Genomic DNA, 26,303 nt, shown 5'->3' with positions numbered 1-26,303 from the left:
GGTGATGAGATAGATATTAAATATGTGCTTGCCTCTACCTCTTATCCTAAGAGTGTGTTCTGGCCAGGGACAACAACACTTTTGCTCCAAGCGTCCCAGCATATCACTTCCTGTGGCGTGGCGGCTGTAGAGGCTGCGGAAGGACGTGTGATGTCACCATCAGCGCCACCTCCCTCCCTGTCCAACCTGCCCTGCCTGTCTTGCCGCCACATTTCAATCACCGCCCTGTCTGTCTGTCTGTCTGTCTGTCTGTTTACAGGATGATGAAAGGTGTCTGACTCTGACTGCCTCAGTCTTTAGTTTAACACCCTGGGTCAGGAGAAAGGGGGTAGGGCCAGGAGAAGAAAGAAGGGGATCATTGTTTATCCTCCCTAACCCCTGCCTCTATCCCTACAGTCCAACATCCCGCCATACTCTCTCCCTCTCTCTCTCTCTCTCTCTACCTCTTTCTCTCTCTCTACCTACTCCCCCGTCTCTCTCTCTATTTACCCCTTCTCTCTCTACCCCTCCCCCTCTCTCTCTCTACCCCTTTCTCTCTCTACCTTCTCCCCCCTCGCTCTCTCTATTTACCCCTTCTCTCTCACCCCCCCCCCCCCCCCCCACCCCCCACCCCCCCATCTCTCGCTCCCTTCCTGGGCCAGACGGATGCACGGAAAGAATCTGTTTTAATAATGTCCCTACCTTTGTTGCAAATTTTCATTCTTCAATCAGTTTATTTATTTTACAAAGCAGTGGTGATCTGTTCGCTTTTATGTTCTGTCTGGGCTGAGATGTGTGTGCGTGCGAGCGTGTGAGTATGTCCGTTCATGTGTGCGTGTGACCATGTGTGTATTTATGACCCACCCCCAGTTCCACCGGTGTATAGTGTGTGTGTGTATGCTAATACAAGGCTGACATTTAAAGCAGTGTGATGTGTCCTGGCATTAGCATACTTCATAGGGAAGTCTCTTGCTTCAGGAGAGAAAGAGGTTTTTACATCACATGGTATGATTGATGCAAAGCTTCAGTAGACCATTTTATGGAAATTCATGGTCCATACTGGAATCTTTACGGCATAACCTACACACATACAGTGGCAAGAAGAAGTGTGCGAACCCTTTGGAAATACCTGGATTTCTGCATAAATTGGTCATAAAATTTGATCTGATCTAGATCTAGATCACAACAATAGACAAACACAGTGTGCTTAAACTAATAACACACAAACAATTATGTTTTCATGTCTTTATTGAACACACCATGTAAACATTCACAGTGCAGGGAGGGAAAAGTATGTGAACCCTTGGATTTAATAACTGGTTGACCCTCCTTTGCCAGCAACAACCTCAACCAAACGTTTTCTGAAGTTGCGGATCAGACCTGCACAACGGTCATTAGGAATTTTAGGGCCATTCCTCGTTACAAAACTCTTTCAGTTCAGCAATATTCTTGGGATGTCTGGTTTGAACTGCTCTCTTGAGGTCATGCCACAGCATCCCAATCTGGTTGAGGTCAGGACTCTGACTGGGCAACTCCAGAAGGCGTATTTTCTTCTGTTGAAGCCATTCTGTTGTTGATTTACTTCTGTCTTTTGCGTCGTTGTCCTGTTGCATCATCCAAATTCTGTTGAGCTTCAATTGGCGAACATGTGACCTTACATTCTCCTGAAAAATGTCTTGATAAACTTGGGAATCTATTTTTCCTTCGATGATAGCAAGCTGTCCAGGCCCTGAGGCAGCAAAGCAGCCCCAAACCAGGATGCTCCCTCCACCACACTTTACAGTTGGGATGAGGTTTTGATGTTGGTGTGCTGTGCCATTTTTTCTCCACACATAGCGTTGTGTGTTCCTTCCAAACAACTCAACTGTAGTTTCATCTGTCCACAGAATATTTTTCCAGTAGCGCTGTAGAACATCCAGGTGCACTTTTGCAAACTTCAGACGTGCAGCAATGTTCTTTTTGGAGAACAGTGGCTTTTTCCGTGGTGTCCTCCCATGAACGCCATTCTTGTTTAGAGTTTTACATATCGTAGACTCGTCAACAGAGATGTTAGCATGTTCCAGAGATTTCTGTAAGTCTTTAGCTGACACACTAGGATTCTTCTTAACCTCACTGAGAATTCTGCACTGTGCTCTTGCAATCATCTTTGCAGGACCGCCACTCCTAGGGAGAGTAGCAACAGTGCTGAACTTTCTCCATTTATAGAAAAATTGTCGTCCGTAGACTTTTAGAGGTGCTTTTGTAACCCTTTTCCGCTTTATGCAAGTCAACAATTCTTAATCTCAGGTCTTCTGAGAACTCTTTTGTTTGAGGCGTGCTTGTTCTTGTGAATAACGAACTCATATTTTGTGAGTGGTTTTTTTTATAGGGCAAGGCAGCTCTAACCAACATCTCCAATCTCCTCTCATTGATTGGACTCCAGGTTAGCTGATTCCTGACTCCAATTAGGTTTTGGAGAAATCATTAGCCTAGGGGCTCACATACTTTCTCCAACCTACACTGTGAATGTTTAAATGATGTATTCAATATAGACAATACAAATACAATAATTTGTGTGTTATTAGTTTAAGCACACTGTTTGTCTATTGTTGTGACAGACGAAGATCAGATCAAATTTGAAGACCAATTTATGCAGAAATCCAGGTCATTCCAAAGGGTTCACATACTTTGTCTTGCAACTGCATGCATAGTACACACACCTTTCTACCAACTCTGACCTGGTGTGTGCCGCTCATGTATTCTGCATACGCCAGCATTTTCTGCGTGAGCCTTCAGAGCATGCTGTCTGAATTATGACCTAGAGAGGGGGAGAGAGAGAGAGAGAGAGAGAGAGAGAGAGAGAGAGAGAGAGAGAGAGAGAGAGACAGAGAGAGAGAGAGAGAGAGAGAGAGAGAGATGATAATAGTCTGTCACAAGCACATCTCTGGACGTCGAACCCAATCAACGTTTCTGTGCTCAAATGGAAGGAGGTGCTGTGCTTTGCATAACTTACTGCGTCTTGTTGTGTATCTGTCGGAATGTACTGTACTATGTGCAACACACACACACTCCACACAGCTGCAGTGTCTACTGTTCACCCCCTTGGAATCTGGCTGTGTGTGATCATAGACCTTGGGAGGCAGATAGTAAACGGCCCGGCTGTACAGATGTGGAGGACGTAATATGCCGACAGCAACCCTAGTGTCATCTCTCCGCGTCTGTACACACTGCTCTGCAGTTAACTGGCTGCTGGTGAATAAGTATTTTTATGAAGTTAGTGACAAGCCGCTGCAATACGTTTCGTCTCCAAAGCATACATGAAGAGTACACGCTTGCTTTCGTGTCGAGGTTGTAAATGGGCGCAGCCTATGTAATGAATTAGTGTGTCTGAGAGGTCATAAAGCTGTCCTCAATCCATAGTCACCTTCCCCCTGTGCAGTGTCTCTGACACCACAGCAGCTAGCTATGAATCAACGGTCATTCCCTAGCCTCCATAGCCATGGTCCGACACAGTCTGGTGGTGGTGCGTTGGTGTGTGTATGTTTATGCGGGGCATGTGCTGCTTATGTCCCTGTAGAGCAGTAAACGGCCCGTGGGGTCTGCAGAGCTTGTAGCCAGTCGTGTAAATTGTCTGTTAGTGGTATTAAACGGTTTAATAAAGTGTAAGTAATCCGATACTAGACAGTTTGTTTACTTACTACAAGGACTCTCTTTCTGGCCAGGACACTGTTAAGGCTCGGATTTTGAAATTATGTGTGTGTGTGTGTGTGTGTGTGTGTGTGTGTGTGTGTGTGTGTGTGTGTGTGTGTGTGTGTGTGTGTGTGTGTGTGTGTGTGTGTGTGTGTGTGTGTGTGTGTGTGTGTGTGTGTGTGTGTGTGTGTGTGTGTGTGTCTGTGTGTGTCTGTGTGTGTCTGTGTGTGTCTGTGTGCGTGTGTATCTATGTGTGGGTGTGTGTGTGTGTGTGTGTGTGTGTGTGTGTGTGTGTGTCTGTGTGCGTGTGTGTATCTATGTGTGGGTGTGTGTCTGTATTTGTGTTTTGTGGGTGTGTGTACAGAGATGAACCAGGGGTTTCTCCCCACTCTAACCCCTGTCATCATCCTGCCCACTGGGGGATCTATGTTTAATTGCTCAGTGGCTTTGTATAACTTTCATTAATATCTTAGTTGCCGAGGAGGAATGGAAGATGACACGTGGCTGACGTGGCTGAGTCGGGCAGGTACTCATAGGTCCAGATATGTTGTCTCAGGTTAGGCGCTGTGTTATGATTGTGTTAGGTTTAGGCAGGATATGACTTAGTGATGGGGGGAAAAAATCTATGCAGTTACATATTGGATATTATTTTTGATGAAATATCGTATTGTTTTGTAAATATCGGAATATTATTTGTGCGCTAGTTGGCAGTACCTGCACCAAAACTCCAGGTTTTTCCTTCATACAGTGGCTTGCGAAAGTATTTACCTCCCTTGGCATTTTTCCTTTTTTTATTTATTTACAACCTGGAATTCAAATAGATTTTGGGGGGGTTTGTATCATTTGATTTATACAACATGCCTACCACTTTGAAGATGCAAAATATTTTTTATTGTGAAACAAACAAGAACTAACACAAAAAACTGAAAACTTGACTATTCACCCCCCCAAAGTCAATACTTTGTAGAGACACCTTTTGCAGCAATTACAGCTGCAAGTCTCTTGGTGTATGTTTCTATAAGCTTGGCACATATAGCCACTGGGATTTTGTCCGTTCTTCAAGGCAAAACTGCTCCAGCTCCTTCAAGTCGGATGGGTTCCGCTGGTGTACAGCAATCTTTAAGTCATACCACAGATTCTCAATTGGATTGAGGTCTGGGCTTTGACTAGGCCTTTCCAATACATTTAAATGTTTCCCCTTAAACCACTCAAGTGTTGCTTTAGCAGTGTGCTTAGGGTCATTGTCCTGCTGGAAGGTGAACCTACGTCCCAGTCTCAAATCTCTGGAAGACTGAAACAGGTTTCCCTCAAGAATTTCCCTGTATTTAGCACCGTCCATCATTCCTTCAATTCTGACCAGTTTCCCTGCCAATGAAAAACATCCCCACAGCATGATGCTGCCACCGCCATGCTTCACTGTGGGGATGGTGTTCTCGTGGTGATGAGAGGTGTTGGGTTTGTGCCAGACATAGCGTTTTCCCTGATGACCAAAAAGCTCAATTTTAGTCTCATCTGACCAGAGTACCTTCTTCCGTATGTTTGGGGAGTCTGCCACATGCCTTTTGGCGAACACCAAACGTGTTTGCTTATTTTTTTCTTTAAGCAATGTCTTTTTTCTGGCCAGTTTTCAGTAAAGCCCAACTCTATGGAGTGTACGGCTTAAAGTGGTCCTATGGACAGATACACCAATCTCCACTGTGGAGCTTTGCAGCTCCTTCAGGGTAATCTTTGGCCTCTTTGTTGCCTCTCTGATTAATGCCCTCCTTGCCTGGTCTGTGGGTTTTGGTGGGTGGCCCTCTCTTGGAAGGCCTGTTGTGGTGCCATATTCTTTCCATTTAAAAAAAAAATGATTTAATGGTGCTCAGTGGGATGTTCAAAGTTTCTGATATTTTTGTATAACTCAATCCTGATCTGTATTTCTCCACATCTTTGTCCCTGACCTGTTTGGAGAGCTCCTTGGTCTTCATGGTGCCACTTGTTTGGTGGTGCACCTTGCTTAGGTGTGTTGCAGACTCTTGGGCCTTTCGGAACATGCTAAACCCATATACTGAGATCATGTGACACTTAGATTGCACACAGGTGGACTTTGTTTTACTAATTATGTGACTTCTGAAGGTAATTAGTTGTACCAGGTCTTATTTAGGGGCTTCATAGCAAAGGGGGGGTGAATACATAGGCACGCACCACTTTTTAATATATATATTTTTCTTGAAACAAGTTATTTTTTTTTTCACTTCACCAATTTGGATTATTTTGTATGTCCATTAGATGAAATCCAAGTAATAATCCATTTAAATTACAGGTTGTAATGCAACAGAATAGGAAAAACGCCAAGAGGGATGAATACTTTTGCAAGGCACTGTAGCTTGTTGTCCATCTACTTGTATTTCAATGACTGATCAAAACTCGTTTTCTCATAGCTCTCTTGTCCCTCTGCAGCAGACATATGGTGAGCAATTTATTTGGAACATCAAATCTCAATAAAATCACAGTATCGAATCGCAATACATGTAGAATCGGGAGAATTACAATGCATATCGTATCGTCACCTTAGTATCGTGATAATATTGTATCGTGAGGTCCCTTGGCAATTCCCAGCCCTAGTGTGATTTGAGTGTGCGGTGATATATACAGACAGTATACAGTTCAATAGTCCATATATGCTAAACCCACCCATATCAATCGGCTTTCAAGAGCATGATCCTCAATATCGGTTTATGCAGCAATATTGATCTGTGAGGAAGCACATGCAATCCACACCCACACACACACCGGAGCGAGGAAACAGCAGGGTGTGAATAGCAGGGTTAACTGGAGGGCTGATCCAACATATCCTGTTTGGATTCTCATACAGCAGCATCAGACTACATCCCTAATGGCACCCTAGTCCCTACCTAGTGCACTACTTTTGACCAGGGCCCATAGAGCTTTGGCAAAATGTAGTGCACTATGTAGGGAATAGGGTGCCAGTTGGGATGTAATCACAGTGTTTGTGCTGGAACGACCCTGCTGAACAGAAACACAACACACTCAGTCAGCCAGTCAGTCAGTCTGTCGAATAGAATGTATTCACCAGGGATTGGGAACGCGTAACAACCCAATAACCCATGAAGAACACAACACAGCCTTTTGACTTCCTGATCAGAATGCTAATATCCATTAGCTCAAGAGAAGAGACACAATATACCAGTGACTTAGCATGCTCTGTACACCGGACAGGATAACTAATGGTGTCACTGCTAACTACAACACTACACACACTTCCTCTGAATACCCTGCCGCTCTCGTGCCGGAGGGGAGGCGGGTTGCCATGGTAACATACCCCTCGTCCAGCGGCTCCGGGGTTGTGGCCTGCTTTTCTTTTTAGGAGGGAGTTCAGTGTGGGCTTCAATGAGTACAGTGTGTTCAATGGGACACTGTCTTTGTGAATAGACCGGAGGCCAAGGAGACTCTCTCCCCCTAAACACTCTCCCCCCATCCCTGTGTCTGTCTTGGACAAGGAGACAGAGAGTGGCCAGTCCTATAGGGTTAGGACAGGCCAACGGGACTCTTTCAGCTTAACTCTCCCCTCCCTCTTTTGTCTGAGAGAGGGGAAGAGGGCTGCACTGCCTGGTCCATTGCCTTTGCTTGGATAAATCCCAGGCCTGCTCAGAGCAGAGCAGATCTGACAGGTCCAGGCAGGGGAGGCTGGGTCAGTCGTATCAGATGGCCTGTAGAGATGGAAGAACTGGCTGCTTCCTGGGAGCCCTGTCTGTCCTTATCTCAGCCTGGAGTCCCACTGCAGAGACGACCACTCTCCCTCTTTCTCACATTCTCCCTCTCAGTCTCCCTCCATCCCTCCTTTTTTCCTATCCTCTATCCTCACCATCCTCTCACAGATGTCCTATAAATCACAGGACATTCTACATGGCTAGCTGTAGTCTGTTGTCCCCCCCTCCCTGGCCTGCAGTGATGAATATATTACCCTTCCTGGCTTTGAACTGGGTTCCCCTAAAAATGTATTTTGTGAGTAGTGAGTTTGTCACTCCCCCTTCTTTCTCTCAACTGTGGTCTGAACATACATGGCCGGTCTGAATACACACGTTCACTCACATATTCACGAGCACACACACACACACACACACACACACACACACACACACACACACACACACACACACACACACACACACACACACACACACACACGTATTACCATGATGTCTCTGTGGAGGACAGACAGGGTGTTAGGTCTGCCTTAACGCTCTGATGCTATTTGACCCTCCAGTGGCTCTGGAGACCATAAAACATCCTTATAGACCTGGACTAATGAGATTAGGCTGTGTGTGTGTGTGTGTGTGTGTGTGTGTGTGTGTGTGTGTGTGTGTGTGTGTGTGTGTGTGTGTGCGTGTGCGTGCATGCGTGCGTGCGTGTGGAGTAGAGAATCCCGTTACATAGAAATCCCAAAACAGCTGTGTATGGGGCCACTGGGGTGCCTCTGCAGCAAAGCAGGGGGTTATGGGTTGGGAGCTCAGCCAGGTCTGTAGGTTATTATGGCTGTCTCTCCTCTTAATTTCTTCAGAGCAATAGACACACACACACACACAGATCTCTGCTCTCTTTATTTTAGAGAGAGCTAGACATACAGCGGAACAGAGAGTTGTAATTATCCAGGGCCTCTTAAATGTAGCCAGTGAGAGGTCAAAGGTTGTGACATCCCCCTCTCGCCACGCTCCCGGTGGAGCCTAGAGCCTGGAGCATGGGAGAGGGAGCCCAGGGTGGAAGGCTAGAAGCTAAGGGGGAGAGTGAGAGAGCTCCTGACCCCCGTTAGGGAGCTGCTTCCCTCACTCTATCTAGCCCTACTCTCTGACCCTTTTCTCCCCAGCCATCTCTCTCTCTCTCTCTCTCTCTCTCTCATTCCTCCCTATCTCCCTTCCTCCTCACTTTTCTTTCTATCTCTCCCATCCCCTGATCTCCTTTAAAGTAAAATAACTCTGTTCTCTCTTCTCCCTGACTGTCCCTCTTTCCCCTCTCTTTCTACCTACACCCCCCCCCCCCCCCTTTCAGGCTCCAGTCACCTCAGGTCTCCAGTCTGCAGTGTGGCTGCTGTCAGGCCTAATGGGCAGCAGGCAATGTGTCATGAAGGAGCTGCTGCTACTAATGTGCGCCTGATAAAGACAGCATAGCATGTCACAGCTTTATAGTGATATAATACATGAATCAAATGAGGATCACTCACCCCTGACTAATACCATAGCCTCAGCCGTGTCAAGTGCAACATGGACCATATAATGCAGGTCAGAGACAGGAGATTTGATGATATACATTAGCTGGGACAGAGAGACTGAAAAACTGTCTATACACACCATTATATACTGAACAGAAATATAAATGCAACATGCAACAATTTCAAAGATTTTGCTGAGTTTCAGTACATACAAGGAAATCAGTCAATTTATGCCCAAGCCATGGGTGGGCCTGGGGGGCATAGGTCCACCCACTTGGGAGCCAGGCCCACCCACTGGGGAGCTAGAATCTAGAATATGCATATAATTGTCAGATTAGGATAGAAAACACTCTAAAGTTTCCAAAACTGTCAAAATATTGTCTGTGAGTATAACAGAACATATATTGCAGTCGAAAACCTGAGGAAAATCCAACCAGGAAGTGCTGTTTTTCCTGAAAGCTCTCTTTTCCATTGCATGCCTTCCCTCCATTTAAAGGGATATCAACCATATTCCTTTTCCTATGGCTTCCACATGGTGTGAACAGTCTTTAAACATAGTTTCAGGCTTTTATTCTGAAAAATGAGAGAGAAAGATCACATCGCGTCAGTGGATGGCTGGGTGCCAGCAGCGTTTTGCATGCGCCAAAAGAGTGGAGCAGACATTTTCTCTCTCCTATTGAAGAAGCTACAGTCCGGTTGAAGTATTATCGATTATATATTGTAAAAACAACCTGAGGATTGATTATAAAAAAACGTTTGACATGTTTCTACGAACTTTACGCATACTATTTGGAAATTTTGTCTGCCCCATCGTGACCGCTCGAGCCTGGGGATTTCTGGTATTTTGGATATAAAAATGATCTTTATGGAACAAAAGGAACATTTATTGTGTAACTGGGAGTCTCGTGAGTGCAAACATCCGAAGATCATCAAAGGTAAGCGATTCATTTTATTGCTTTTCTGACTTTCGTCACCAATCTAATTTGCTGCTAGCTGTTTGTAATGTTTTGTCTGCTGAGAGAGATGTTCTTACATATACGCTTGGTATGCTTTCGCCGAAAAGCTTTTTTGAAATCTGACATGCCAGGTGGATTAACAACAAGCTAACCTGTGTTTTGCTATATTGCACTTGTGATTTCATCAAAATTAAATATTTTTAGTAATTTGAATTTGGCGCTCTGCAATTCAGCGGATGTTGACGAAAATGATCCCGCTAATGGGATGAGTGCGTCAAGAAGTCAGCTTCTTGATATTCCACACCTGTCAGGTGGATGGACTATCTTGGCAAAGGAGAAATTCTCACTAACAGGGATGTAAACAAATTTGTGGGCAAGATTTGCGAGAAATAATATTTTTGTGCACATGGAACATTTCTGGGATCTTTTATTTTATCTCCTGAAACATGGGAACAACCCTTTACACGTTGCGTTTTGATTTTTGTTCAGTGTATATATTCCAGACATTGCTCGTTCTGATGTGTCTTAATTTCATTATTTTTCCTTTTTGATTATTTCGTATTGTTTTGTATTGTTTTCTAGGTGTTATTACCATATTTATTTCAACATTTAAGCCCCTTACTTAAATCCACAGGAATAAATTGGAACAATTTTATTCTACTATCCCCGTTTCTATCTCTATATTATCTGATTTAACAGGTATGTTAAGGGTAGGATATTAGTCACGGAAGAAATATTTGTATTTTTGTCCGCCTCTGACTTTTGAAGTTACTTTGATAAAAGTGCAGTAATTATCAGTCCATCGGCACACACGCACGTACACACAGACACAGTAGCGTTGCTACTTCTGAAGGTTACTGTTGCCTGTCGCCAATAATTGCATTTTATCTGCTGTTTACTTATATTTTCCCTCCATGTGTATTATCCATGTAAATAGTTTTCAATCTGTTCCCAAATGGTTGACATTTGTTTTTGCTCCTAGTGCCGTGGTAATTGACAGAAATAGTTTAGCTCTCTGTTAGTTGAACCTTAAGAAGTTTGCTGGTGTGCCACTCACTCCAGTTTGCCCATTCAGACAAGCTTTGACAGGGTCTGCAATGCCCGCAGGCACCCTCTGGCAGTGATACCCTCTCTACAGTGATACCCTCTCTACTGTGTTATGCTCTGTACAGATATACCCTCTCTACAGTGATACTCTCTCTACAGTGAAACCCTCTCTAGTGATACCCTCTCTACAGTGAAACCCTCTTTACAATGATACCCTCTCTACAGTGATACCCTCTCTACATTAAAACCCTCTCTAGTGATACCCTCTCTACAGTGATACCCTCTCTACAGTGATACCCTCTCTACAGTGATACCCTCTCTACAGTGATACCCTCTCTACAGTGATACCCTCTCTACAGTGATACATTCTCTACAGTGATAGCCTCTCTACAGTGATACCCTCTCTACAGTGAAACCCCCTCTAGTGGTACCCTCTCTACATTAAAACCCTCTCTAGTGATACCCTCTCTACAGTGATACATTCTCTACAGTGATAGCCTCTCTACAGTGAAACCCTCTCTACAGTGAAACTGTCTCTAGTGGTACCCTCTCTACAGTGATACCCTCTCTACATTAAAACCCTCTCTAGTGATACCCTCTCTACAGTGAAACTCTACAGTGATACCCTATCTACAGTGATACCCTATGTACAGTGAAACCCTTTCTAGTGATACCCTCTCTACAGTGATACCCTGTCTAGTAGAGGTCGGCCGATTATGATTTTTCAACGCCGATAACGATAACGATTATTGGAGGACCAAAAAAAGATGATACCGATTAATCGGACGATTTTTATATATTTGTAATAATGACAATTACAACAATACTGAATGAACAGTGAACACTTTTATTTTAACTTAATATAATACATAAATAAAATCTATTTAGTTTAAAATAAATAATGAAACATGCTCAATTTGGTTTAAATAATGCAAAAACACAGTGTTGGAGAAGAAAGTAAAAGTGCAATATGAGCCATGTAAAAAAGCTAACGTTTAAGTTCCTTGCTCAGAACATATGAAAGCTGGTGGTTCAATATTCCCAGTTCTTCAATATTCCCAGTTAAGAAGTTTTAGGTTGTAGTTATAGGAATTATGACGCATCGACTATTTCTCTCTATACCATTTGTATTTCATATACCTTTGACTATTGAATATTCTAATAGGCACTTTAGTATTGCCAGCCTAATCTCAGGAGTTGATAGGCTTGAAGTCATAATCAGTGCTGTGATCAAACATTGCTAAGAGCTACTGGCAAACGCAGTAAAGTTTTAATGAATGCTTACGAGCCTGCTGCTGCCTACCACCGCTCGATCAAATATCAAATCATAGACTTAATTATAATATAATAAACACAGAAATACGAGCCTTTGGTCATTAATATGGTCAAATCCGGAAACTATCATTTCGAAAGTAAAATGTTTATTCTTTCAGTGAAATACGGAACTGTTCCGTATTTTATTGAACGGGTGGCAACCCTAAGTAAAAACTATTGATGTTACATTGCACAACCTTCAATGTTGTGTCATAATTATGTAAAATTCTGGCAGATTAGTTCACAACGAGCCAGGTGGCCCAAACTGTTGCATATACCCTGACTCTGCGTGCAATGAACACAAGAGAAGTGACACAATTTCCCTAGATAATATTGCCTGCTAACATGAATTTATTTTAACTAAATATGCAGGTTTAAAAAATATATACTTCTGTGTATTGATTTTAAGAAAGGCATTGATGTTTATGTGCAACGACTGTGCTTTTTTCGCGAATGCGCTTATGTTAAATCATCTCCCGTTTGGCGAAATAGGCTGTGATTCGATGATAAGTTAACAGGCACCGCATTGATTATATGCAATGCAGGACAAGCTAGTTGACCTAGTAATATCATCAACCACGTGTAGTTAACTAGTGAATATGTTAAGATTGATTGTTTTTTTATAAGATAAGTTTAATGCTAGCTAGCAACTTACCTTGGGTCCTTGCTGCGCTCGCGTAACAGGTGATCAGCCTGCCACGCAGTTTCCTCGTGGAATGCAATGTAATCGGCCATAATCTGCTTCCAAAAATGCAGATTACCGATTGCTATGAAAACTTGAAACCGGCCCTAATTAATCGGCCATTCCCCCAATGCCTCCCTCCCTCTATCCCCATCCCTTCATTCCCCCAATGCCTCTCTCCCTCTATCCCCCATCCCTTCATTCCCCCAATGCCTCCCTCCCTCTATCCCCATCCCTCCATTCCCCCAATGCCTCTCTCCCTTTATCCCCATCCCTCCATTCCCCCAATGCCTCTCTCCCTCTATCCCCCATCCCTCCATTCCCCCAATGCCTCCCTCCCTCTATCCCCATCCCTTCATTCCCCGAATGCCTCTCTACCTCTATCCCCCATCTCTCCATTCCCCCAATGCCTCTCTCCCTCTATCCCCCATCTCTCCATTCCTCGAATGCCTCCCTCCCTCTATCCCCATCCCTTCATTCCCCCAATGCCTCTCTCCCTCTATCCCCCATCTCTCCATTCCCCCAATGCCTCCCTCCCTCTATCCCCATCCCTCCATTCCCCCAATGCCTCCCTCCCTCTATCCCCATCCCTTCATTCCCCCAATGCCTCTCTCCCCCATCCCTATCCCCCATCTCTCCATTCCCCCAATGCCTCCCTCCCTCTATCCCCATCCCTCCATTCCCCCAATGCCTCCCTCCCTCTATCCCCATCCCTTCATTCCCCCAATGCCTCTCTCCCTCTATCCCCCATCTCTCCATTCCCCCAATGCCTCTCTCCCTCTATCCCCATCCCTCCATTCCCCCAATGCCTCTCTCCCTCTATCCCCCATCCCTCCATTCCCCCAATGCCTCCCTCCCTCTATCCCCCATCCCTCCATTCCCCCAATGCCTCCCTCCTTCTATCCCCCATCTCTCCATTCCCCCAATGCCTCTCTCCCTCTATCCCCCATCCCTCCATTCCCCCAATGCCTCCCTCCCTCTATCCCCCATCTCTCCATTCCCCCAATGCCTCTCTCACTCTATCCCCCATCTCTCCATTCCCCGAATGCCTCCCTACCTCTATCCCCCATCTCTCCATTCCCCCATTACCTCCCTCCCTCTATCCCCCATCCCTCCATTCCCCCAATGCCTCCCTCCCTCTATCCCCCATCTCTCCATTCCCCCAATGCCTCTCTCCCTCTATCCCCATCTCTCCATTCCCCGAATGCCTCCCTACCTCTGTCCCCCATCTCCCCCCAATGCCTCCATCCCTCCATTCCCCCATTACCTCCATCCGTGCTCTCTGTGAACTCACTTAGATTGTGTCCACTTCCCTCTGGGCCCGCTCAGCTTTTTAATGTGAACCTAAATACAGTTTAAGTCGGAAGTTTACATACACTTAAGTTGGAGTCATTAAAACAAATTTTTCAACCACTCCACAAATGTCTTGTTAACAAACTATAGTTTTGGCAAGTCGGTTATGACATCTACTTTGTGCATGACACAAGTAATTTTTCCAACAGTTGTTTACAGACAGATTATTTCACTTATAATTCACTGTATCACAATTCCAGTAGGTCAGAAGTTTAAATACACTAAGTTGACTGTGCCTTTAAACAGCTTGGAAAATTCCAGAAAATGGTGCCATGGCTTTAGAAGCCTCAAATGGAGGTGTACCTGTGGATGTATTTCAAGGCCTACCTTCAAACTCAGTGCCTATTTACTTGACATCATGGGAAAATCAAAAGAAATCAGCCAAGACCTCAGAAAAAAAGTCTGGTTCATCCTCGGGAGCAATTTCCAAACGCCTGAAGGTACCATGCACAGTGGGGCAAAAAAGTATTTGGTCAGCCACCAATTGTGCAAGTTCTCCCACTTAAAAAGATGAGAGAGGCCTGTAATTTTCATCATAGGTACACTTCAACTATGACAGACAAAATGAGAAAAGAAAATCCAGAAAATCACATTGTTGGATTTTTAATGAATTTATTTGCAAATTATGGTGCGAAAACGTACTTTGGTGCAAATCAATCCCAGAACAACAGAAAAGGACCCTGTGAAGATGCTGGAAGAAACAAGTACAAAAGTATCTATATCCACAAATGAGTCCTATATTGACATAACCTGAAAGGCCGCTCATCAAGGAAAAACCTACTAGACAAAAGCCAGACTACGGTTTGCAACTGCACATCTTTTTGGAGAAATGTCCTCTGGTCTGATGAAACAAAAATAGAACTGTTTGGCCATAATGATCATCGTTATGCTTGGAGGAAATCCTATAGAACATTTGTGGGCAGAACTGAATAAGCATGTGCGAGCAAGTAGGCCTACAAACCTGACTCAGTTATACCAGCTCTGTCAGGAGGAATGAGCCAAAATTCACCCAACTTATTGTGTGAAGCTTGTGGAAGGCTACCCGAGACGTTTGACCCAAGTTAAACAATTTAAAGGCATTGCTATCAAATACTAATTGAGTGTATGTAAACTTCTGACCCACTGGGAATGCGATGGAAGAAATAAAAGCTGAAATAAATAATTCTCTCTACTATTATTCTGACATTTCACATTCTTAAAATAAAGTGGTGATCCAAAGTGACCTAAGATAGGGAATATTTACTATGATTAAATGTCAGGAATTGTGAAAAACTGAGTTTAAATGTATTTGGCTAAGGTGTATGTAAACCTCCGACTTCAACTGTATACCCTGCTGCATTGTACTCCTGGGCCTAATGTGTGTGCGTGCGTTTTTGTTTTGTTTGTGTGGTGTATGAGGATCAGGGTTACTCCTGATCTCATCTCACCACGCTCTTAATTCACTGGTCTGGTTTCTATTTAAACAATGGAAGAGAACAGGAGAAAACGCTGACACTAATATTTCGGGCTTTCAGTTATGAGAGAGAGCGAGAGAGAGACGTGAGCAGGGTAGATTGTTATGGCGTCTGTATACTATTAATGCTTCAGTCAATACTGGCATTAACCCTGTAATCTATCTGTAACGTAAATGCTGATCGATGGAATAGGTCATAGAAAGGTAGACTGTTCTATATGATGTTTACTAGAAATACTGATTAGAAGAGACGTTTGTGAGGAGAGGGTTAACCCGGCTGAACATAGCAGCAGCTATACCAATCAATATGGTTTATGGAGCCTGGCCAGGTATATGATGTAATTGCCCTGTATCGACTCTAGCCCATATACAGCATAGTGTTTGTTATAGCGCCACCGTCATCGTCAGGTGGTTCTGTGTACTGCAACCACAGTAACACGTTTGCCAGTGGTGAGGAAAACCAACAAGCTAAATGAACCCAGCTCAGCCCAGCGAGCGCACCACTGGACTGTGTGATAGTGATTCATGATATTAATCAGGTGGTATTTCTGGCAACGCAGTCACTACTGCACTGACATTTAGGCCTCAGCCAGTTTGCTTAAGGGGCTAGAGAGGGGAGGAGAAGAGAGAGGGGAGGGGAGCAGGGAGGGAGGGAAGGAGAGAGGGAGAGGAGGGGAGGAGAGCAGGGGAGTTGAGAGGCGGACGAGGGGAGCGGAGGAGAGGAGAGGGGAGGAGATGGGGAGGGTTTCTGTGGCTGACTCTAGGCCTATATATGTTTGAAACGGGAATGTGGATATGAGAAGTGACAAGGGAAAGACATGACACAATGGCCTGCAGGTAAATTACTTCATTAGCGAAGTGACATTTTAATTGAGCATCTAGAAAGGTTGAAAGTGTACTTGGAGAGGGGAGGGAGAAGTCTCAATTCAATTATGATCCGGTTTTGATTGACACAGCAGGTACAGACAGTAATACTAATGATTTCGATACCTCTCCTGCGGTAGTTACTCAAGCTGGTTTGTGTGTGACTGTTTGGATTTGGACGCCATTTTAAAAACTGCACTCTGCCCTTTGTTTGCAGGTTATAGAACCTTCTAAAAGAGCACCATCACGTGATTCCTCCCTCCCTCCCTCCCCCTCCCTCTCTCCAGTCAGTCAGACAAACAGAGAGGGAGAGGCCTACTCAGGTTTCAGGAGTGTTTATGATGGGAAGAGATACATATCGAACATAGTCGTGTTGCCCCTTATGAGGGCTTACATCGTACAACAGGAAACAGATTTTAAAAAGCCATCATATATATACACACACACACATACACAGACAGACAGACAGACAGACAGACAGACAGACAGACAGACACACAGACAGACACACACACACACACACACACACACACACACACACACACACACACACACACACACACACACACACACACACACACACACACACACACACACACACACAGAACATTTTTAGATTCTGCTGATGGCAGAATTGTTCCGGCTGACACTGATGATGAATTAGATGTGTTATCCAGGCAGAGAGGAGCTCAGGTTTTCTCCCAGCTGGTTTGAGAGAGACAGAGAGAGAGATTGGGAATGTTTGTGTGATTGCACTTGCTCATGTGTTTTAGAGAGCGAGAGAGAGAGAGATTGTGAATGTTTGTGCGTGCTTGTGTGTGTGCTCACACACGTGTTTTAGAGAGAGAGAGAATGCGAAATAAATACTATTATCCACCCTCCCTCCATTCCACCTGAAGTAAAGAAATACAATAGGAGTCTGCTACATTTCAAGAGGGACATCCAGGAGGGACGTATGAGGTGATAGAGGAAGTGAATCTAGCTGTAGCTCAGTGTTCAGCTGTCCTGTCCTGTCCTGGGTGAATTGATGGAAACTGTAGGTGTGTGTGTCTGTGTGTGTGTGTGTGGAGTTGAAGTAAGGATGTGGCACTGGATGGTTCAGGGGCGAGGAGGTGGCAGGGTGGCACGGCCATGGTTCCTTACTCCTGGTGTGTGGGCGATGAATTTCACCCCAGGGTGACACACTCCCCCGGGGCACCGGCCTTGAGGAGCTCTCAGCCCGCCAGGATCTCTCCATCTGTAGAAGTTTGTGAGTGCTTTTGGTGACAAGGATGTGATGATGTGGCCACATCCATCAGCCAGGGCCCCGGGGGCCAGGTTTTGTTGACGTTGAGTGTGAGGTTGTTTTCCTGACACCACACTCCGAGGGCCCTCACCTCCTCCCTGTAGGCCGTCTCATCGTTGTTGGTAATCAAGCCTGTGTGTCTGTGTGTGTGTGTGTGGAGTTGAAGTAAGGATGTGGCACTGGATGGTTCAGGGGCGAGGAGGTGGCAGGGTGGCACGGCCATGGTTCCTTACTCCTGGTGTGTGGGCGATGAATTTCACCCCAGGGTGACACACTCCCCCGGGGCACCGGCCTTGAGGAGCTCTCTCTCTCCCCCAAGGATGTGATGATGTGGCCACATCCATCAGCCAGGGCCCCGGGGGCCAGGATGGAGCCATCAGCACACACCTCACACCCAGGTGTCACGCTCCTTTCACCCAGACACGTGGGCTCACAGGCTGGCTAGGGCCGGGACACACAGGTCAGATAGCCCGGCCTCTCATTCACATGGTAGAGCAGAACAGACTAACTAGGCCTTTCATTCACATAGACCAGAGCAGAGAACACTGACTGAGTGCTGAGCACTTGCAGTGGGCCATCACACAGGACCATCAAACCATGGAGGCTTTCAGACGAGCTCCATTGCCTCTCACAGTGGTGCTGCTACAGCCCATCAGTTATTATCAGGCTCCCTGGGAGGATAAACCACATCGCAGATCACATCTATTCTATTGCCTGATATTGCACCATTGGTCTCCATCAGATGAAATAGGATTGATTAGTCAGGCCTTATTTGGGCTGTTCCCTTCTCTCAACCCCCTCTAGCCCGTGTCTGTGTGGCTGTCTGGGTAACAATGGTAACACCTGAGCCCTGGCAGAGATCTGCTGGGTGGGTCACTATTAGGGTCACGTGGGCATTGTGCTTAGAAGCATGCCAAATGGCACCTTATGGACCCTGGTCAGAAGTCGTACACTATGTAGGGAATAGGGTGCCATTTGGGACACAACCGTATGCTTTTATGGAATCTAATCCAGTGTGTGGCGTGGATCAGGCAGATAACGCCCGGGCAGCCTCAGCTGAGTGCCTATCCTATCTCTCCTATCTACCTTATCGCCACAACAGTTGAACAGGGTGAGAATGGATTAGTGCAGAATTAGATTGGAGGCTAGATACTGTAGGCCAGCTGCAGGACAGATTACAGTGGTGCGGTGGGGATCCTGCTATGCTCTGCTCTGTTCTCTCAGTCAGCTCTCTCACTGGGAGCTGCTGGCTCTATACACCCAGCTGAGTCCTCTAACCCATAGTCCCCTCAACAGAATGTACTGGGAGATTCTCCTCAAGCCTGGAGATTCTTCTCTCTGTCAGCTAGCTCTCTCACTAGGTGCTGGCCCTAGTGAGAGTGATGGAGTGATGGATTGTTTATGCTTCTAACTAATTGATATAATCTCCTCAACAGATAACTGTTGGGAAATTCTCCTGTAGAAGTGTTGGAGTATGGGATGCAGTCTTGGTTGTGGTAATATCAATAGATTTATAGTATTGGAGTGCAGCACATTCACCGCCAGTCACCCTCAGTATGCCTGTTAGTGTTGGCACAGATATACCATAGGAAATGTATTACGTCTCATTCACACCAACACCTCATTGACGGCTGGAGATGGAAAATAGTTTTACATCCAAATGTGACAGAAATGTGTTTAAGCACTGTATCGGCATAGTTTACTGCTGGTTAAATGAAAAGGTGTCTTTAAAGCTGCAATATGTAACTTTTTGGGAGACCCGACCAAATTCACATAGAAATGTGAGTTATTATCTGTCAATCTCATTGAAAGCAAGTCTAAGAAGCGGTAGGTATGTTCTATCTGCGCCATTTCTATGCTTCCCGTTCATAGTTTTGCATATTTTACTTTCGGTTTTGTACACAGCTGCATCATTAAGACAAGGAGAATCGTACGTGTTCGAGCTGGAGGAGGTCCTTGAATGTCATAGACAAGCAGCATCTCATCACAAATTGGATGCATCAGACTACAAGACCAACGAGACCAACTTTACTGCCAATGTTTCGCTGCTAAACATATTTTCTTGTTCAAATCCAGAAGTTAAATGAGTCTCTTTCAATGTGCTACATTTCTCCTTGCTAAGTGCTACACCACTCCTTGCAAAGTGCTACATATCACCTTGCTATGTGCTACATATCTACTTGCTATGTGATAAATACAGTGCCTTGCGAAAGTATTCGGCCCCCTTGAACTTTGCGACCTTTTGCCACATTTCAGGCTTCAAACATAAAGATATAAAACTGTATTTTTTTGTGAAGAATCAACAACAAGTGGGACACAATCATGAAGTGGAATGACATTTATTGGATATTTCAAACTTTTTTAACAAATCAAAAACTGAAAAATTGGGCGTGCAAAATTATTCAGCCCCTTTACTTTCAGTGCAGCAAACTCTCTCCAGAAGTTCAGTGAGGATCTCTGAATGATCCAATGTTGACCTAAATGACTAATGATGATAAATACAATCCACCTGTGTGTAATCAAGTCTCCGTATAAATGCACCTGCACTGTGATAGTCTCAGAGGTCCGTTAAAAGCGCAGAGAGCATCATGAAGAACAAGGAACACACCAGGCAGGTCCGAGATACTGTTGTGAAGAAGTTTAAAGCCGGATTTGGATACAAAAAGATTTCCCAAGCTTTAAACATCCCAAGGAGCACTGTGCAAGCGATAATATTGAAATGGAAGGGGTATCAGACCACTGCAAATCTACCAAGACCTGGCCGTCCCTCTAAACTTTCAGCTCATACAAGGAGAAGACTGATCAGAGATGCAGCCAAGAGGCCCATGATCACTCTGGATGAACTGCAGAGATCTACAGCTGAGGTGGGAGACTCTGTCCATAGGACAACAATCAGTCGTATATTGCACAAATCTGGCCTTTATGGAAGAGTGGCAAGAAGAAAGCCATTTCTTAAAGATATCCATAAAAAGTGTTGTTTAAAGTTTCCCACAAGCCACCTGGGAGACACACCAAACATGTGGAAGAAGGTGCTCTGGTCAGATGAAACCAAAATTGAACTTTTTGGCAACAATGTAAAACGTTATGTTTGGCGTAAAAGCAACACAGCTGAACACACCATCCCCACTGTCAAACATGGTGGTGGCAGCATCATGGTTTTGGCCTGCTTTTCTTCAGCAGGGACAGGGAAGATGGTTAAAATTGATGGGAAGATGGATGGAGCCAAATACAGGACCATTCTGGAAGAAAACCTGATGGAGTCTGCAAAAGACCTGAGACTGGGACGGAGATTTGTCTTCCAACAAGACAATGATCCAAAACATAAATCAAAATCTACAATGGAATGGTTCAAAAATAAACATATCCAGGTGTTAGAATGGCCAAGTCAAAGTCCAGACCTGAATCCAATCGAGAATCTGTGGAAAGAACTGAAAACTGCTGTTCACAAATGCTCTCCATCCAACCTCACTGAGCTCGAGCTGTTTTGCAAGGAGGAATGGGAAAAAATGTCAGTCTCTCGATGTGCAAAACTGATAGAGACATACCCCAAGCGACTTACAGCTGTAATCGCAGCAAAAGGTGGCGCTACAAAGTATTAACTTAAGGGGGCTGAATAATTTTGCACGCCCAATTTTTCAGTTTTTGATTTGTTAAAAAAGTTTGAAATATCCAATAAATGTCGTTCCACTTCATGATTGTGTCCCACTTGTTGTTGATTCTTTACAAAAAAATACAGTTTTATATCTTTATGTTTGAAGCCTGAAATGTGGCAAAAGGTCGCAAAGTTCAAGGGGGTCGAATACTTTCGCAAGGCACTGTATCTCCTTGCTATGTGCTACATGTCTCCTTGCTAAGTGCTACATATCTCCTTGCTGAGTGCTACATATCTCCTTGCTGAGTGCTACATATCTCCTTGCTGAGTGCTACATATCTCCTTGCTAAGTGCTACATATCTCCTTGCTAAGTGCTACATATCTCCTTGCTAAGTGCTACATATCTCCTTGCTGAGTGCTACATATCACCTTGCTGAGTGCTACCTATCTCCTTGCTAAGTGCTACATATCTTCTTGCTAAGTGCTACATATCTCCTTGCTAAGTGCTACATGTCTAGGAATACATGTTCTTCTAGAAGCCCAATACGGTATGTTCAGAGGAATCTAAACCGTTTGTATATCAAATGCATTTATAATGTGTAATATGTTGTATTTATAGAGTGAACTGAACAATCTGAACGCCCTCCTGTTTCCCCTACACACATTCATTTGACTTTTCCCCTGGATTTATTCAGCTCTGTCCCTAGACAAATTGCTGTGCCCAGTCAGCCACACTCAGTGAGCCAGACCCTGGCAGACTTCCTCCCAACTCGAGAGGGGAAAGCAAAGAGCAGTTTCAATTGGAGTTTGGTCAATCTTCAAAACCTTTTCCAGGGTGCTTACATGCCCGAATCAAAAGAGCCCAGCTGGCAGGGGCCCCTATGGGACCCAGGGCTTCAGAAGCCCCTGCCACAGACCCCCCTCTACCCCCTGCTTTCATGGTCCTGAGCTGGTCCTGCATATGGTATAGTGAGTAGAGGACACTGGTAAGGTTTCTCCTCTCCAGCGGGTGAATGGAGAGACTGAACGGTTGCGCTCTCCACAGTCATTGCTCCCGTTCATGCTTTCATTCGTAGCTTTCTAGCTGACCAACGAGACAGTTAAGTGCAACCTAAACACTTCTTTCTACCCCAGTTTCCTCCTGTAAACTTCTTCTGATAGCGCTCTCGCTGTCATAGTATGTATGCCATTTAGTATGTATGAATGCACCCCTGTCTGTCCAGAAGTCAACTCTAGGTCAGCAAACAGGGTTCATGATTGTGAAACTAAAATGAGCCTTTAGCTAGCTAACAGCATGCACGGCCCCATAGCTTTGGTGTGTTCCTATGAACAATGGTCTGCTGAAGGTCTAACCGTTTTCACACATGTACCGTGTTTTTCAACAGTCTCATCCATCTTCGTCTGTGTCCCTGCCTCTGTTCCTCTCGTTCTGCTCTCAGCACTGGGGAGAGAGAGATGGCCTATAGTGGGTTGGTAATGGCTGAGGTGTTGACATGAGGCCAGGGAAAGGGTTGGCTCAGCAGAGGGGAGTTTCTGTAAAGGAGGGAGTGTAATACCCACTGAGGGAGAGGAGTGGGGAGGAGACAGAGGATGGGGAAAGGAGAGGAAAGTAGGGTGGTACATTTAACCGTTAGAAACTCTCTCCCAATAGCCTATAGATAAATAATTGAGGGGTCAAGATGGACTGAGCAGCTTTCCAGTGTGAGTGTATGAGGAAATCATGCTGAGAGAGTAGGTGAGAGGGAAAGGGAGATGGTCAGACCTACAGTGAGGTTAGATGTGGGAGAGAGGAAAGCTTTCTCTTTTTCGAAAGAAGTCCACTGGCATCAGCCCTACTCTATCTCTCCACCTCTCTCTCTCTCTCTCTCTCCACCTCTCTCTCTCTCCCTCTCCACCTCTCTCTCCACCTCTCTCTCTCTCTCCACCTCACGCTCTATCTCTCTGTAAAGTGCCTCTATCTGAGAATGTCAAGGGAGATGTTCAAGTACTTTACCTCACAAGCTGCGTGCCTGGAATTGTTTTCCCTACTCGTGGAGTGTATCATGGGGGAGTTTAGTACCTCTACAGAACAGCATCCGTCTATCCATACGCCCCCTAAATGTGAAAAACAGCTGTGTGTGTGTGTCGGGGTCTTCTGTAGTGGGCTGGGGGACGGGGACAGAGAGCAGAGGGGTGGACTGTCAAAGGTGTGTGTGTGTGTGTGTGTGTGTGTGTGTGTGTGTGTGTGTGTGTGTGTGTGTGTGTGTGTGTGTGTGTGTGTGTGTGTGTGTGTGTGTGTGTGCGTGTGACTAGGCAGTGACTTTGTTCAGTGCTCCCTGGACAGTGTGTGTTCTGTGATAGTGATATGATTCAGATCAAGTGCAGACATTGTGTGTGGAAGGTCAGAGTTATCTAGTGGTCTCCTGTGGCTGCAGACACACAGCACAACACAGCCAGCTGACAGAGAGAGAGCTAGTCCCCTCAGACACACACACACACACACACACACACACACACAAATGCAGACTCTCTTTCTCACACATGCATGGAGATCTGTCTGAGAGGTCAGATCCTGAAGTGGGCTCCCTCTGCTCTCTGCAAACATTACCACCATGAGCCCAACACACACACAAACACGGTCTTTCTCTCTCTCTCACACACACATACAGACACACACGGATTAAGATACACAAATGCACTCAAAGAAACGCAGGCTCTCTCTCTCTCTCTCTCTCTCTCTCACACACACACACACACACACACACACACACACACACACACACACACACACACACACACACACACACACACACACACACACACACACACACTCATTCCGGGTCAACAGCATCATCTCACAGCATGTACTCACGGCATGTCTCCCTCTTGCTTTATGGATTAACATATTTGCTTTTATGATTTTCTTTCTCCATCTCCCTCTCTGCCGTAAATGTAAATGTCAGTAACCAGATTAAGGATGGGCGGGCGCCTCCCCCACATCCTGCCTGGTGCGTATGGTTTTCACATATGTAGGTCTGCTACTAGGCTTGTGATTGCGTTACGCTGCTGCTAGGCAGGGTGAGGGTCAGGACTGACATGGAATGGAACCGCTGGTTTTCACATTCAGCTTCTGTTCAGAAGCTATTCAGTCTTTGAGCTGTGCTCACCCATACGGAACCATACGGCCCAGCTCTATGGACCTGGCTAACCCTGGCTAACCTCTAGGCTTTGAGGCAATGAATCAGGGCTGTAGTTCAACTTCCTTCACCTTTGTTCTATTGTGTTTGGCCCCTATAACCGCCCCCCGCCCTCGCCCCTCCTCCCGGAGGACCTTCTCATGACAGACATGTGACCTTGAGACGACCCCCTTGGGTGGGGCTGGTGGGTGTGGTAGGGGTGAGGGTTTCGTTGTGGGGGCGGGGTGCTCTTTGGGCCTGTCACCCTGGGAATAGATATACGGGGATAGAGAGGAAGGGGGGGCCCAACAGATGATAGAGCCATCAGCTTTCATGTTACCACAGTGACACGTGACATGTGACATCACACAGCTATCTCTCTCTCACGCCACCGCCAGTCGCCAGGATCCCATGGTCCCTCCGGAGATTTACTGTCACCTTTGTTTGGGAAGTGGCAACCTTGGTAGCCTTTGTTTGGGAAGTGGCAACCTTGGTAGCCTTTATTTGGGAAGCGGCAACCTTTATTTGGGAAGTGGCAACCTTTATTTGGGAAGCGGCAACCTTTATTTGGGAAGCGGCAACCTTTATTTGGGAAGCGGCAACCTTTATTTGGGAAGCGGCAACCTTTATTTGGGAAGCGGCAACCTTTATTTGGGAAGCGGCAACCTTTATTTGGGAAGCGGCAACCTTTATTTGGGAAGTGGCAACCTTTATTTGGGAAGCGGCAACCTTTATTTGGGAAGTGGCAATCTTTATTTGGGAAGTGGCAACCTTGGTAGCCTTTGTTTGGGAAGTGGCAACCTTGGTAGCCTTTGTTTGGGAAGTGGCAACCTTTATTTGGGAAGTGGCAACCTTTATTTGGGAAGCGGCAACCTTTATTTGGGAAGTGTCAATCTTTATTTGGGAAGTGGCAACCTTTATTTGGGAAGCGGCAACCTTTATTTGGGAAGTGGCAACCTTTATTTGGGAAGACACAAGACATTAGAGCGTTTTTACACTGTGGCGATGTGTTTTCAATCAGAGGTTCATATATGTGCTAATGACCTACACCAATGTCAGAAAAAATACAAAATCCTAGCATGTGGCTTTAACATTGAGATCCCCAATGTCATGTTTGAGACAATATATCTAGATATGTAATATATCTGAGGCCATTTGAAATGCTATACTGCCGTCATATTTACTTTTTCATACAACACAGTAACATCTAACCTCAGTGTGTCTCTGTCTCTCCGTCAGTCATCGTGTGTTTAATACAGGAATGTTAACCTTTGTGTGTCTCTCTGTCTGGTCAGATCCGTGTGGACGGTCCTCCGAACGGTGGGGTGCAGTATGAGACGAAGCTGGTCATCAAGGACGGCAGCCCCATCCTCAGAGACATGGCCTTCTCTCTGGACCACAACTACCTCTACGTCATGTCAGAGAAACAGGTGAGTAAAGCCACACACACACACATTGACGCACACACACACAATGCTGCTGTTCGGTAGAAGACAGGTCACAGGGGTACATTGTGACTGCACGTACAGCTGATATCAAGCAGCATTGATAATGACACGGCAAAGTGGCACCCTTGTGTGTGTGTGTGTGTGTGTGTGTGTTTGCACGCTCTGATAGCCACCCAACCCCTTTGTGTGACACTATAAGTAACCAGGGTGGCACGCAAGCGGTGTGTGTGTGTGTGTGGGGGGGGGGGTGACAGTATCTGGTAATGTAGGAAGGAGCGGGTATTAGGGATGAGGGTAGA

At 45.5% G+C, this 26,303-nt stretch overlaps 1 protein-coding gene across 1 annotated transcript in view; it reads left to right on the top strand.

The window, feature by feature from the left end:
• LOC139367317 (plexin-A2-like) overlaps positions 1–26,303 on the top strand; it is a 346,959-nt gene that overhangs the window by 108,260 nt on the left and 212,396 nt on the right. Inside the window, exon 4 of the mRNA XM_071105532.1 lies at positions 25,852–25,986. Coding sequence (XP_070961633.1) covers positions 25,852–25,986 — 135 coding nt within the window. The remainder of the gene's footprint in view (positions 1–25,851; positions 25,987–26,303) is intronic.

The sequence above is a fragment of the Oncorhynchus clarkii genome, chromosome 16 (genome assembly GCF_045791955.1).
Source record: "Oncorhynchus clarkii lewisi isolate Uvic-CL-2024 chromosome 16, UVic_Ocla_1.0, whole genome shotgun sequence".
NCBI lineage: Eukaryota > Metazoa > Chordata > Actinopteri > Salmoniformes > Salmonidae > Oncorhynchus > Oncorhynchus clarkii.
The sequence above is the reverse complement of the archived record's forward strand: the minus strand, read 5'-3'. Positions and strand labels throughout refer to the sequence as shown.